The sequence below is a fragment of the Ananas comosus genome, linkage group 1, assembly GCF_001540865.1.
Source record: "Ananas comosus cultivar F153 linkage group 1, ASM154086v1, whole genome shotgun sequence".
NCBI classification, from domain to species: Eukaryota; Viridiplantae; Streptophyta; class Magnoliopsida; order Poales; family Bromeliaceae; genus Ananas; species Ananas comosus.
The window spans coordinates 11,284,641-11,298,524 of record NC_033621.1 but is presented as its reverse complement, the minus strand read 5'-3'; the positions used below and the strand labels follow the sequence as shown (position 1 = coordinate 11,298,524).

The 13,884-nt window shown below is 36.4% G+C and overlaps 2 protein-coding genes across 3 annotated transcripts; one reads left to right on the top strand and one right to left on the bottom strand.

The window, feature by feature from the left end:
- On the top strand, positions 603-3,359 carry LOC109707077 (lecithin-cholesterol acyltransferase-like 1). Its single transcript, XM_020228188.1, has 2 exons — positions 603-1,052; positions 2,294-3,359. Exons 1-2 carry the CDS (start codon positions 619-621, stop codon positions 3,198-3,200), a joined length of 1,341 nt encoding a protein of 446 aa, XP_020083777.1. The 5' UTR covers positions 603-618; the 3' UTR covers positions 3,201-3,359.
- LOC109707159 (GTP-binding protein At2g22870) lies at positions 2,998-10,669 on the bottom strand. Of its 2 annotated transcripts, XR_002215448.1 has the most exons (6): positions 10,104-10,669; positions 9,246-9,315; positions 5,864-6,026; positions 5,513-5,762; positions 3,869-4,059; positions 2,998-3,132 (listed from the first exon to the last, which is right to left on the bottom strand). XR_002215448.1 is itself a non-coding variant. In XM_020228302.1 (5 exons), exons 1-4 carry the CDS (start codon positions 10,615-10,617, stop codon positions 5,544-5,546), a joined length of 966 nt encoding a protein of 321 aa, XP_020083891.1. In that variant the 5' UTR covers positions 10,618-10,669; the 3' UTR covers positions 3,578-4,059; positions 5,513-5,543. The 2 variants fall into 2 exon arrangements, 1 of the variants encoding a protein (XP_020083891.1); XM_020228302.1 differs by lacking the exon at positions 2,998-3,132 and having other exon boundaries at positions 3,578-4,059.

Sequence of the window (13,884 nt, the reverse complement as noted above, 5' to 3'; positions counted from 1 at the left end):
ATTCTGATTTGTTACCGTTAGATAACTATTTATATTTTCAATTTTGTCATCATAAATATGCTCCTCCAAAAGCCACAAAGAGGGATAAAAATATCAAAAATAAAAAACTAACCAAAATTCAGCATTTAACCAATGATTAACTAAAATTTTCTAATGAATTTTAATGATAGGAACATATTTGAAAATATCAGGACTTTTACAGAAACAGTATATTAAAAGCTGAACTTTATAGAAATATATTTGTAATTCACTATATTTGCAGAAGCCTATATGCAATTAACCTCTATATATATATATATATATATATATATATATATATATATCGAGTTGAGCTAGAATGCTCTCAAAAGCACCAAATGAGTGGTGCTTTTGAGTTTTTAGTCATTGGATGGAGAGATGTAGAGTTGAGATGACGGTGATAGATGGTGGTAGGTGAAATAGTGTTTCATCATCCAAAGTCTGTTAGTATTTAAGGAGTATATCTAAGGACTAGAAATTTAGAAGCAGCAAGGGATTGATGCTTCTAAAAGTATTCCAGCTGGATTATATATATATATATATATATATATATATATATCATAGGAAACTAAGGTAAAATAAGAATAAAATAATTGAAAAATGAAGCCCCAATATCCATTATTCTATCACCTCCTCCTACTCCTACTCATACTCATGATGGCGCTTCCTCTCCACCCGCCCCTCTCCTCCGCCGCCGGCGCAGAGGAGGGGCGGCGGGGGCAGCGGCGGCTCGTCCTCCATCCGGTGGTGCTGATACCGGGGAACGGCGGGAACCAGCTGGAGGCGCGGCTGACGAGCGAGTACGAGCCGTCGAGCCTCGTCTGCCGGCTGAATAAGAATGGGGGGTGGTGGTTTCGGCTGTGGTTCGACCCCGCGGCGGTGGTGCTGCGGGGGCTGACGCGGTGCTTCGCGGAGCGGATGACGCTCCGCTACGACCCGCAGATCGACGACTACCGCAACGCGCCCGGGGTGGACACCCGCGTCCCCTACTTCGGATCCGCTCGAGGGATCCGATACCTCGACCCCCACCTCAAGTAATTAAACAAACCTCTCTTTCCTAATTTAATTTCTGCGGCAGCGCCGAGTTAAAGCTGCTGTACTATAAATAGAATTGGGCTGAAATATTATTAATAGTTTTTTAGTTTTTTATTTTTTTTAATATTGAGTTTTTATTATTATAAAGTTAGGATGATAATGGCTTTCTAGAATTTAATTGTGGTCCTGTAAGGTATAAGAGATATTTTAGTCAATTTATTAAAAATTCGGACCGAATCAGTAAAATCGAAAAAGACGGCCAGTTTTATAAAAACTCAAAATTTGTAAATTTTTTATACAAATTGGCCTATTATTAATGTAGTCTTCTAGGTCGCTCGTAAAAGTGTACACTAATTTATCTGAACGGCAGAACATTTTGATAAGACAAATACTCAATATTTTAAAATTTTAATTTTATTACTATCTAAATTTTTGACTTTAATATTTGAATACATCGATTGAATTTTATAGATTTAGTGAAGTATATTTTATATAATTCTCGCAATTATAAATTTATTAAAATAAATAATTAGTTTAAATTTTTGAAGTTAAAATATGGCTGATTAATGAAAACTAAAGAAGTTGAAAGATTGGATTGTAAAATTAAAATAATTATGAAAAGTTAAATTAATCATTTCAAAATTGATTCACATTATTGTGCGGTTTTATCTTTCCTTAATTTAATCCTCTTTGACATATCCAAATCCAAAATCTAAACTAATTAATTATTTTAATAAATGGCTAAAATATAGAAAAACTTTTTATATATTCTTTTTTTTTTCACTTTAATTTCCTAATTATCAAAGATCTATATTTTAACGTTAACGAAGAAAACAAAATAATCAAATTACTCTTAATTCTTCTATAAAAAAATAAAATTTTAATATATTTCTTTCATTTTAAAAAATAATTTAAGTATAAATTATAAATAATAGACAACGTAGTGATGAAATTCTGATGGAGGAATACTAATACAACAACTTAAAATATTAAAAGAGTAAAATATAAGTTTTTAAAAGTCAGAAAAGAAAAGTAAACAAATGAAATATTTATAAAAAAAATTTCTATAATTTAGCCTTATATAAAATATATTTATTAAGTTTATAAAGGTAAGCGGCATATTCAAGTTTTGAGATTATAGTATCGCCGACTCAAATCAAATGGTCTGTAATTCAGATAAGTTCTGTGCATGTTCTGCGAAATTAACTCAGCACAAACACTGAGCTTGTTGTTTGTTCAGGCACCTGACTGAGTACATGGCCACTCTGGTGAGCTCCCTGGAGCAGATCGGCTACAAGGAGAGCAACAGCCTCTTCGGCGCACCCTACGACTTCCGCTACGGCCTCGCCGCCGCCGGCCACCCCTCGCAGGTTGGCGCGCAGTACCTCTCCGACCTCAAGGAGCTGATCGAGTCTGCCGCGGCCGCGAACGGCGGCCGCCCCGCGATCCTCGTCGCGCACAGCCTCGGCGGCCTCTTCGCGCTCCAGCTCCTCATCCGCAGCCCGCCGTCGTGGCGCCGGCGGTTCGTCGCGCACCTCGTGTCGCTCTCCACGCCGTGGGCCGGCACGGCGGAGCAGATGCTCACCTTCGCCTCGGGGAACGCCCTCGGCTTGCCGCTCGTCGACCCGCTGCTCGTCCGCGCCGAGCAGCGGAGCTCCGAGAGCAACCTCTGGCTCCTGCCGGCTCCGAAGCACTTCGGGGCCGAGCCGATCGTGCATGCCGCGCATATCAATAAGAGCTACTCGGCATTCGAAATGCCGAGTTTCTTGGAGGACATCGGGTTTCGGGAGGGGGTAGGGCCGTACACGAACCGGGTCAAGCCGCTCACGGAGAAACTGGAGGAGCCGGGCGTGCCGGTCACGTGCGTTGTCGGGACCGGAGTCGACACGCCGGAGAAGCTGTTCTACAGGACCGGGGGGTTCGACGAGCGGCCGGAGGTGGCGTACGGGGACGGCGACGGGACGGTGAATGCCGTGAGCCTGCTGGCGCTCGAGTCGGAGTGGTCGGGCTCGGCGAACCAGTCCCTGAATGTGATCAGGCTCCGGGGGATCTCGCACACGGGGATTTTGAAAAATGGCGCTGCAATTAAGGAGATTATAGGGGTTATTAATGGCATAAACTCAGAGAGAAAACAGCTTGTAAGATAAACACACACACACACACACACACACACACACACACAAAAACCTACTTAGCATTTAATTTTTGTTGTTTATGTAGTTAATATTTGTAATACAGACCCAAAAAAGATTATGTACTACACGAATTAGTCGATAATCCACCGTGCGACAAATTTACTTGCATAAGAAAGTAGTAGCAAAGTCAAATAAGAAAAATTAAGAAAAATCAAATGATATCGATATTACGGTTACAAATTCCGAATCAGAATGAAGAGCCACCTTTATTGTTGTGGTAATCACCTTACAATACTATAGTTTACACATTACTGCTCCAATTTGCTTTACTACGGTTTTTTTACCGACAAATTTTCGTAGTAAAATAAAAATAAAGCGAAAGTGCAAGCTTTTAAACAACAGAATTGTAAAGCGAAAACTATACTGAACAACGCTGGAGCACCTGAAGAAGTTTACATATCCTATTAAAGGACATCATTTGCTCACAACTACCGACTTTAGCATTTAGAGAACAACGGTTATTTCGTACATAATATAATTTATCAGATACAAACATAGAAGGATTCTTCCCTGAATTGAAAACAGATTGAACAATGGCTAAACCATCAGCATACACATTTCTTCCTTGAACATGGATATTGCTAGGCCTAGTAAACAGACACCATCAAACCCATGCTCACCTCTACAAATTGAAACCAAAGAGGATCTCAATTGCACTCGGAAGCGACATATCGATGACGTGCGATTCACATCGCGTATTAGTTGGATTAGATAAGGCCCGTTTCATCGATGGATTTTTCTCGGTCATGTTCATCGATGGATTTTTCTCGGTAGAAGGAGAGATTTTAGATCTCCACGAGGCTCAAACAACCTGTGAACAGCAGATAGTTTTAAGGAGAGAAGATGTAGTGAAGAGCAATCAATGTGTAGCTGGAAATTGGAAGGACATATTCAGCTCGTAGAATTCAGTATAGATGAGGGGTATGATCATATGTTTAAATCACCACCCCAACATGCTCAAGTTGTCCATACCAGCCCAGCAGTTGTTATATATCCAAAAGAGCTTTCCATCGTTTTCAAATATCGAACTAATTGGAGTATAAGATTCAGGCATCAGTTAATGGCGGATAAAACGGTGAAGAAGAGAATCAAAAGGTAGATAACATTAATCTACAAGGAAAAGATGTAAAGATAGGAAGATTTTCTAGCTATTGGGTTTGCTTCTGTAGAGAACACCAGGAAGATGGTGTATGTAACCTAGAAATTTTAAACTATTTCTTCCTGCTATGAGTTCTTCGATGGGTTCGCTGAAAGTGACAACTATCTAATACTTAATTTATTTCTAGCAAGTTGTTTTCAGGGAACATATGTAATCGGCAATTACCATAGGGAACCGCAGATAATTACATAATTAAAAGAACATAAAATAGTAACAATTCTAGTAATTTGAAACTAATTTCCTTAATAATTTTCACAGCCATAGGCAGGTGAAGGACAGTTTTGCACCAAGAGAAAGAGTAAAAGGGGCATATTTTATCTTGTGCAAAAAAGAAACAAAAAGAGGCGATCAAGATATTAGTTTACACTTTACACTCTGTTTGGAGTCAAAAACACACATAATTTAATTAACTTTGCTGAAATAAATATCTACATAATTAATTTTTCTCAAATAAATATATGTTATCAGAATAAATCAGGGTTTGAAGTGAATTTCATTTATTTTTATTGTTTTGACAGAGACTTGACAGAAAATTGTTTAGACAGATAAAAAATCATTTCAAAACACCTATTTTCAAATCAAACATTATTATAAGAGTTAAAAAGTAAAGATATCTATTTGAAGAAGGGATATTTTGAGTCAAAAATTATTCCCACTAAATCCAATCTTAAATCACGAGATTTGGCTCTATTTCAGAAATCCAATTAATTTGCTCAATGGTGCCAAACAATGGGTTGCTATGTTAGTGGGTGGAACTTGGTTGCTTAGATTGGTTCAAGTGTGTCACACATAAAATGTTTCTCGAGGCGGTTGTGTAACTGGGGGTGTAAGCCTCTGAGCTCTATGTTTTTTCTGCTTCCTTAGTGTCCTTATATGTAATCTCAAATTTTCCTGAAAGCTCGTAATTATGCACCTTTTACTGCCATTTCACAAAGCAAATATACAAATGTAAGACCAAATGTTGAGAAATACATATCAAGTATGACGTTCAATGAGTTGTCGACTAGTATAATAATGCATCTCAATAGAAGAAACAAATATTTTATGCAACTTCATACCTGGAAAACTTTATATACAACAAAGATGATAGTCTAGAGATACAAACCTAACAAAACTTTGGCGATATATGTAGCTTTTTAAGCTGCTTCGTTATCCCAGTAGTTCCTTAACTGCGACATATGGAGAAGTAACTCATCTCGCCCTAATCCCGTGACACTACTGGTCATAATCCACGGGGGAGGATCCTTATAATATTTACTTATCAAATCCTGGAAATGTTTGATGTTCTCGTCCGGTCGTCTGCCTTTGGCACTCTTGACTTTGTCACACTTCGTGAAAACAAAAGTCAACCCAATCTAAAACCACTCAATTCAAGAGAAGATAAGGGGAAATTAGTAAATAATTAAATGTTAATTGCAGCAGGTAGAAGGTAGAGAAGTAGAATTTTAGGTCGTACGTTGTTACGACCAAGCCAATTAGCACAATCGAGGTCGATTTGCTGGGGTGGAACACTGGCGTCAACGAGAAGGAGAACACCAACTAGAGTGTTGCGGTTTAGAAAGTAACCCTTTGTAAATGAAGACCAGTCCATTCGAGCCGATTCAGGAGCATTTGCAAACCTATATTCAGGGAATAAAGCTAACAGTTTATTACGAGGATAGAATATGATACATGATTGGAAAAGGTTGCAACGCCCAGAGAATTTTTTTGTGAAACCATTTCAAAGGACATCTATGTTGTGTTTCTCTGATTATTAATAACAAATGCCAAGCCTGCTGAGAAGTACATCATCAACAATTTGTCTAAAAGGACAACTAACAATTTTGAGCTGATGTCCCTCCTATCATGTCAGTAGAGATATGAAACAAACATAAGAACTTTTGAAGGAAAAGAATCACCACAGCTACTGAACTCCGAATCAAGGCCATGAACCTTTGCTTTAGAAGAGAAGCTTTTCTCAAAACAGTCATGTATTATCAGGCAACAGGACTTGAGACTTACAGTAAGAGTTAGAAAAAACGGAAGTGGCAGAATATTTCATGCCATTCTGTGTCGGCATGAAGTTCTTCTTAGCAGTTTTTCTTCACCTTAAAATCCTACAAATTTGCCACTTTTCAAATTCAATATCTTGTCTCCTAAGTATTAAAGTACCAATTAGTAAATCAGCTAAAGGATTGAATCCATGCTCAACCGTTAGTACCATCATTTTATCGTTTTATATCTAATCTCAAGGCCAAACAATATCAACAGTTGAACGTAATAACCCACAATTGCTTAATAATTTTTCAACAAACTTGCCAACAACATGGTATCTAGGCTTTGCTGCATAAGTTTTTCAAAAAAGATTTAGTGTCCACCAATTAGAACCCAAGCTCTACAAACAAGCACATTGAGTACGCTACATGATTGATATTATCAAATGCTGAAGCTCTACCCAACATTTACAAGCAAGTACTTATCTCATTTAACATATATAATGTTGTGCAATCCAGTAAAGATAGTAGAGCAACATCAATCTTTGAAATTATGCTGTATAATAATTAGATATAATAAAGCCCGTTAATTAGATTTATATGTATATTAAACTTGGTCTTGATAAGCTATGATTGTCTCGCATGAATCAGAGTTCTTGTGCAAAATCTAGAAGAAGAACTCATGCATATTCTATACCTACAAGCTAGGAGTTTCGGGTAAAAACAGCAAAGCAACTCAAAACTTTTAAGAACATGCCTTACAAAATCTATAGTATAATATTTACGCAAATTAAGAAATCCATTTGTTGAACTTATATGTACAGTAAACTCCAAAATAACACAAGGTATTGTTTAATTGAGGTATAAATGGGGGATAACAAAAATTATCCCCATTATTCCATCAAAAATAACAAAAGTATCCCCAAATTATCCCTAAATTTTTCATCAAAAATAATTTGTTCTGATCAAAATCTCCTATCCGAGGATAACTGGGGATGGCTTGTTCCATCTCCCCACTGGAACAACATTATCCCAGGCTTTGTACCAGATTTTATAACAATAGCAGAGCTTGTACTATTAAAAAAAACAAGCACATTGTGAGAACCATATTCTTCCCCTCCTCCCTTCCTCACTGAGTTCGTAGTTGTCAATGCTTCATGGATAGTAATGTACGAGATTTTTTTTTTACCTTTTGCTAATCTTTAGTTGTTAAATCCGTATTTAGCAATTGAGAACTAATCAGTTTATGGTATTAATAATGTGTGGAAATGAAGTATTTATGTTTGTGAGCTGCCGGTGAAATATATACAAAGACACCCTCAATTATACACTAATTTGAAATGATTCCTCATTTGGCATTTCCACACATTATTAATACCATAAACTGATTAGTTCTCAATTGCTAAATACGGATTTAACAACTAAAGATTAGCAAAAGGTAAAAAAAAAATCTCNTCAATTATACACTAATTTGAAATGATTCCTCATTTGGCATTTCCACAAATTTTGAATTTTTTTTAAAATTTGAGGGTTTTTAGTTGGTTAAATTAAATATTTTGTTAAATTGAAGTGTGATTATGTTTAAATTAACGATTTTGATCACTTTTTTGCAAAAAACAATAGTTATGTTAATAATCAACAATATTAACAATATACAGCCAATAAAACCATCATAATCAAATAAAATTCTGAACTAAAATAACTCAAATTAAATAAATCAAAAGTTGAAGGGTGTGTCAAATATTGGTATTTGAACTTATGTCTTAAGACTTTATTATGTTTTTTGGATAATAAAACTAATGGAAGAAGGTTAAGCCATAACTGCGCAACTATTAAGGAGAGTTTTCTATTAGGTTACTAATATCGAGGGAGCTAAAGTGCAAATGATTTTATAATTGTAATTTAGCCTAAAAAAATAAAGTTGAGGGACCAATTTCCAAAATGGCCAATAGTTCGAAAGTTCCTTTTATCAACCTTTGTTTTTTATTAAGTTATCACTAACCCCGAAGAATTTGTGAATGCCGATTGCTGCAGCAGTTTAAACAGATTTTCATAGAGAATTAGTTTTGACACTATATATTTTCATTCACCGACTTTCTCATTACTCCAGGCAAAAGCATCCAAATGCTTATATGCATATTCCCCAAGAATAAGCAAATAACAACCGAGCATATGTCGTCCTTACTCTTGCTTACTCCAGAATAGTGGAATATCCCAGAAGCAAAAAATAAAATAAAATAACAAAATAAAATAAAGAATTTTAAAAAAAAACCCAAAAAGCTAATCCCCGAATAGAACATAGCCTAAGTGATAGTCATCTTGAACAAGAATGTTGCGCAAAATACACTATTAATACAAGAACCTACATTATCTAAATCTATAGCTAGCTTATTATAGTCCTTAATTTTCCTTCATATGAGATCAATTTCAAGTACGCAGATTTATTTAAATCTAATATCAATTATTTACATCATTATTTTTGACTCTATGTTTGAATGCTTAAGGTCAACCAATAATTCAATATGCTTGGATTTCACCACCAGTCATCCACATAATTTTCACTACCCTAACTGTATGAAGTGTTCAAACATGACAGTTAACCAACCTAAACTTACACATAACTCTCCTATGTTCCTTTCCAAATAAACATCAAAACAAAAGAGTTATTACTGTTGAAATCCTTATAACCAGATATAGCTCCACCAACTGTTCCTCTTCAATTTAAGTGTAACTGTGTAAGTTTCTGTAGCCCTTGAATTTCATAATCAGCTATTATCAACAAGTATAAGCTTAAGAAATAAACGTTCAAGAAACCATTTAACAAACAGTTGATATGCATGTAAGATGTTTGAGAGTAAAACGTACCCGTAACCCGGCAGATCCACAATGTACCAACTTTTGTTGATCAAAAAATGATTTATAAGTTGTGTTTTCCCTGTTTCCAAAATAGCATAGAAGAAAATGTAATTGAAGGTAGCAAAAGTAGAATAAACTTCAGTAATATTTGCAGACATTGTTTCTAGTGTGTAATAAGAACTAAGAAGTCCCTAAAGTAAACATTTGACTTATTGTGATTTTGGTCCCTAAATTTTTATTTACATTTGATAGTCCTAATAGTACTTAAGCTTTTGCAATATCACCCTGCATTTGATTTCAGTCAAATTTCAAAAGATATATGAAAAAAGTTAACCGTTGTGAATGATGAACCAAAATTGTGCATTAAATTAACAAATTATGCTAGAATCATAATCTTGATTGCTTATGAACATACACGTGCCTAACCGAACAATCAGAGATATCGTACAAAAAACCAAGCTCAGTAAGACAACATCGCAAAACTTAGGTAAAAATGTATAGGAACTCACAAACCCTTCATCTCCTTTTCGTTTGCTTGACCCCCTCTCGATTTCTGAATCTCTCAAATTAAGTTATTTCCATCAATAACATTGGAGATTTGGTTAAACACGACGATTATTCTGTCAAATTCAACTGTTCTGACGCCCTTTCTGACTGAATGTCAAATTGAACTTTACTTATTAAAATGACTCGAATTAAGAAAGAATTCATTTTGCAGGGTCAAAATAGCCTACAGTTGATAGGGTCTCTCAATACCTTTTTTTAACTCATAATTTAGCTAATACTGCAACAATTCTGAAAGAGGGTAGAGATTAGAGTTTCGAGAGAGAGAGAGAGAGAGAGAGAGAGAGAGAGAGAGAGATCAACCGGGCTTCTTGGAGGTGAGGGCGACGTCCTTCTTGCGGACGAGGGCGTTGATGAGAGAGGATTTGCCGACGTTGGAGCGGCCGATGACGGCGAACTCGGGGCGATCGTCCCTCGGGCAGTCGCGGGCGCGGGGACTGCTCTTCGCGAACTCCACCTCGCGGATCCGCGCGTCGCCCGCGTACGGCCCCACCACGATGTTCGACCCCGGGAGCACCACCATCTCCGCCGCGCCCGCGTCGCGCGGCACCCCCGGGGGCACGAAGAGCGCCGTCCTCACCACCCCCGCCGGCGGCGGCGGCCCCTTCGATTTGGGTGGCGCTGCTGCTGTTGCTGCTGCTGCTGCTGCTGCTGCTGCGTAGGGGGCGGAAGGGTCGGGGCGGAGGGCGGAGAAGGAGAGGTTGCGGCGGCGGCGGCGGTGGAGGAGGAAGGGGAGAGAGGAGGAGGGGGAGGGTCGGGGAGAGGTGAGGAGTGGTGCTAGGGTTTGGAGATTGAAGCGAGAACGAAGCATTAGCATAGTGGCTGTGGTGAGAGAGAGAAGGGGAGAGAGAGAGAGAGAGAGAGAGAGAAAGAAACAAAGGGGGATTTAAGGTTGGGTGAGAAAAAAATTTGCATTTTCTAACTTTAATATTTTATGATTTAAACTGTATCAAATTAGTATCATGTTATTTTATTTTTATCCTTTCGTCAGCTTTTTCGTTAATATTTTATTAAATTATATATAAAAAACTTCAGATATCAATCTAGATTTATCGAATATTCACTTTAGTACCTTTTAGTTTTAACTTTATCACTGATTTAACGAAAAAAATTAGTGGAATTGATAATAAAAAAATAAAAAATGAAAACACAAAGCACTAAATTAATACACTTTAAATTATAGAGTACTAAAGTGAGAAAATGTGAAATCACACGGGTGGTATTTAAAGTTTTCCCAAAATGTAACCAATTGACAAGGTGCTATAATACATCGAAGTAACCAGACGTATTTATATCTGCGCGATGTTTCAGACGTTGAAATTTTCAAACCAATGATTGTAACTTTTAAATATAATCGGAACTATAAAATTTAAATTTTATAAAATTTTAAATTCGAATCATTTCGACTTAGGACATAATTAAATGGGATGGTCTAAAGTTACGAGTTTTTGGTTGCAGGAAGTCTTAGAGATATTATCGTACCACAAATCTAAAAATTAAAAATTTCAATTAAGATAAAGATTTTTGTTCGATTGCTGGAAAAAATAGTCTGTATAATCAGTAACATGTTGAAAAGATAATAATTTGCAGATCAGCAATAAATTTTATTTATATGAGAAGTAGAGATAGATAAAACAATTCATTTATTCTCAAATTACGCGTGCAATACAGCAATCCTTTTTTTTATAATGAGTAATTCATAATTCACTCCGAACAATAAAATTAGTAGGGCCTTATAGAAGATACTCAAACTTTTAAAGGGAAAATAGGAATTGTGTTAAGTTAATGATCTTATGGTGGGTATTTTGGTTTGAGAAAAATGATATCACAGTTTATGATAGAAAGAGGACCATAATTTGTGGTATTTAGTCATGTGGCTTTCTCTACCTTCTTGTGCTTCTCCCATTCTTTTTTTTTTTGATTAATTTCATAAAGATTTCTACAAATATAGTAAATGACAAATATAAAGCCACGACCTTCTTGTGCTTCCCCATTCTTTTTTTTTGGGGGTTAATTTCATAAAGATTCCTACAAATATAGTGAATGACAAATTTATTCCTACAAACTTCAACTTTTATATGTTGTCTCCGCAAAAGTTCTAATGTTTTCAAATATGTCCATATGATTTATTATCGTTAGAGAACCGTTAGAGAGCTGTTTATATTTCAATTTTGTCATCATAAATATATCCCTCCAAAAACCATAACAGTATAATACAAAGAGATAAAAATGTCAAAAACTAACAAGGATTAAGTATTTAACTTATGGTTAACTAAATTTTTCTAACGGATTCTAACAGCAAAAATATATTTGAAAATATCATGACTTTTGCAGGAACAACATATGAAGTTGAACTTTGTAGGGATATATTTGTCATTCACTATATTTGTAGGCATCTGTATACAATTAACTTTTTTTTTGGTTTTTCTCCTTTTTAATTAATCACTTTTTTCATTACTTTTTCTAGCAACATGAGGCTCTAGATTACCTTCTTTTTTTGGTAACTAAGTTTATTTGCTTAACAAATAAAGTGGCAACATTCTACTTTTTATTTAAAAAAAATTAATTTTAAGGTCATTTAAAGTGCAAAATAATGGCGTCAAAAAATGTATAGATAAATATGGTGTAAATAATTATTCTAACTCTAAGGTAAGAATTAAATGAAATTTAGTTTAAAACTTAAGGACTAAGGTGAAACCTTATTGAAAGTTTGCGATATTGATCGTTAGCATATCTAAATTTTAAAATTTACAAGAATATCTAACATATTGTAAAATTTAGATGGGCAAATATGTAATATCCCTACTTGTCAAGGATATATGTGCAATTATTCTTAAAACTACTTAGCACTTTTTTTGGTTTCTCAATTAATTTCTATGTACTGTCTCAAATAAGTTATTCCGTTAAAACTGACGGCTGAAACTAACATTGCGCTATGCAGATAGCCACAACAGCAACCGGCGGAACTAAAAGGGTATTTGAGATCGTTGGTAAAGTGCAAGATATTTATAATTAAGCCTATAAATTTAATTTTTGTAAGGACTGAAATTTTGACAGTGCAACTAAACTCTTTGTTGACGATGTTTATATGTGTAATTTAATTACATAAGCACTCGTCAAGTTTCAGGAGAAAATGAACTAAAATGGAGAAGTTACGCGATTATTAGTTTTCACTTAAGTGAATAGTAACTCCGGTTTTCCGGAGAAGCCACGGAGTAGAGTTGGCTTTCGGCGCGTATCGGACTCCGTTCATAGCGATCCAATAGCTCGTTTCGAACGGTTCAGCTATTCTGGAATCACTGGCACTGACGGATTTTGGATCTGAGGCACGGTTTTCGAGAAAAAGGAGTTTTAACAAAAAGAGGGTTTCCGCTCTTTGCTATTCGTGCATTTTAAAACTCCTCGTGCTTTGTACAAGTGATCTGGAGATGGGTGAGAGNTAGTTTTCACTTAAGTGAATAGTAACTCCGGTTTTCCGGAGAAGCCACGGAGTAGAGTTGGCTTCTGGTGCGTATCGGACTCCGTTCATAGCAGTCCAATAGCTCGTTTCGAAGGATGCAGCTATTCTGGAACTAATGTCGCTGACGGATTTTGGTTTTGACGCACGGATTTCGAGAAAATCTGAAAATACATGTTTCTTGTGTAATTGTGCGTCATTGTGGCCTTTTGGAAAGAGAATGGATTTCGTCGTGAATCGGAGATCAAATCGGACGAAACGAAATGCTAGATTCGATGCCTCGACGTGCTGAACGCGTTGGCGTGATCCGATCAGAAATCTGATGGACGGATCTTTGGGAATTGCAATAAGTTCGCTAAGGGGTCGAGAGTGGAAAATCGGGAAATTCGCAAAAGTCGTATTATTTTATGTACCGAATCGCGCGAGATCGAGCATGGAGGTGCGTACATGCAAAACACATGCACTGTCTGGGACTTAGATGATAACAATTATCTTTGGGGGACTTCTCTGCAAAGTTGCAGGTTGTATATAAGGTTGCACTAGGATTCCTTAGCATGAAACCCTAGATCTAGCCGACTTGCACCCCTAGTTAACCCTAACCGTCATCAGCACCTCTATGCCCTTGCC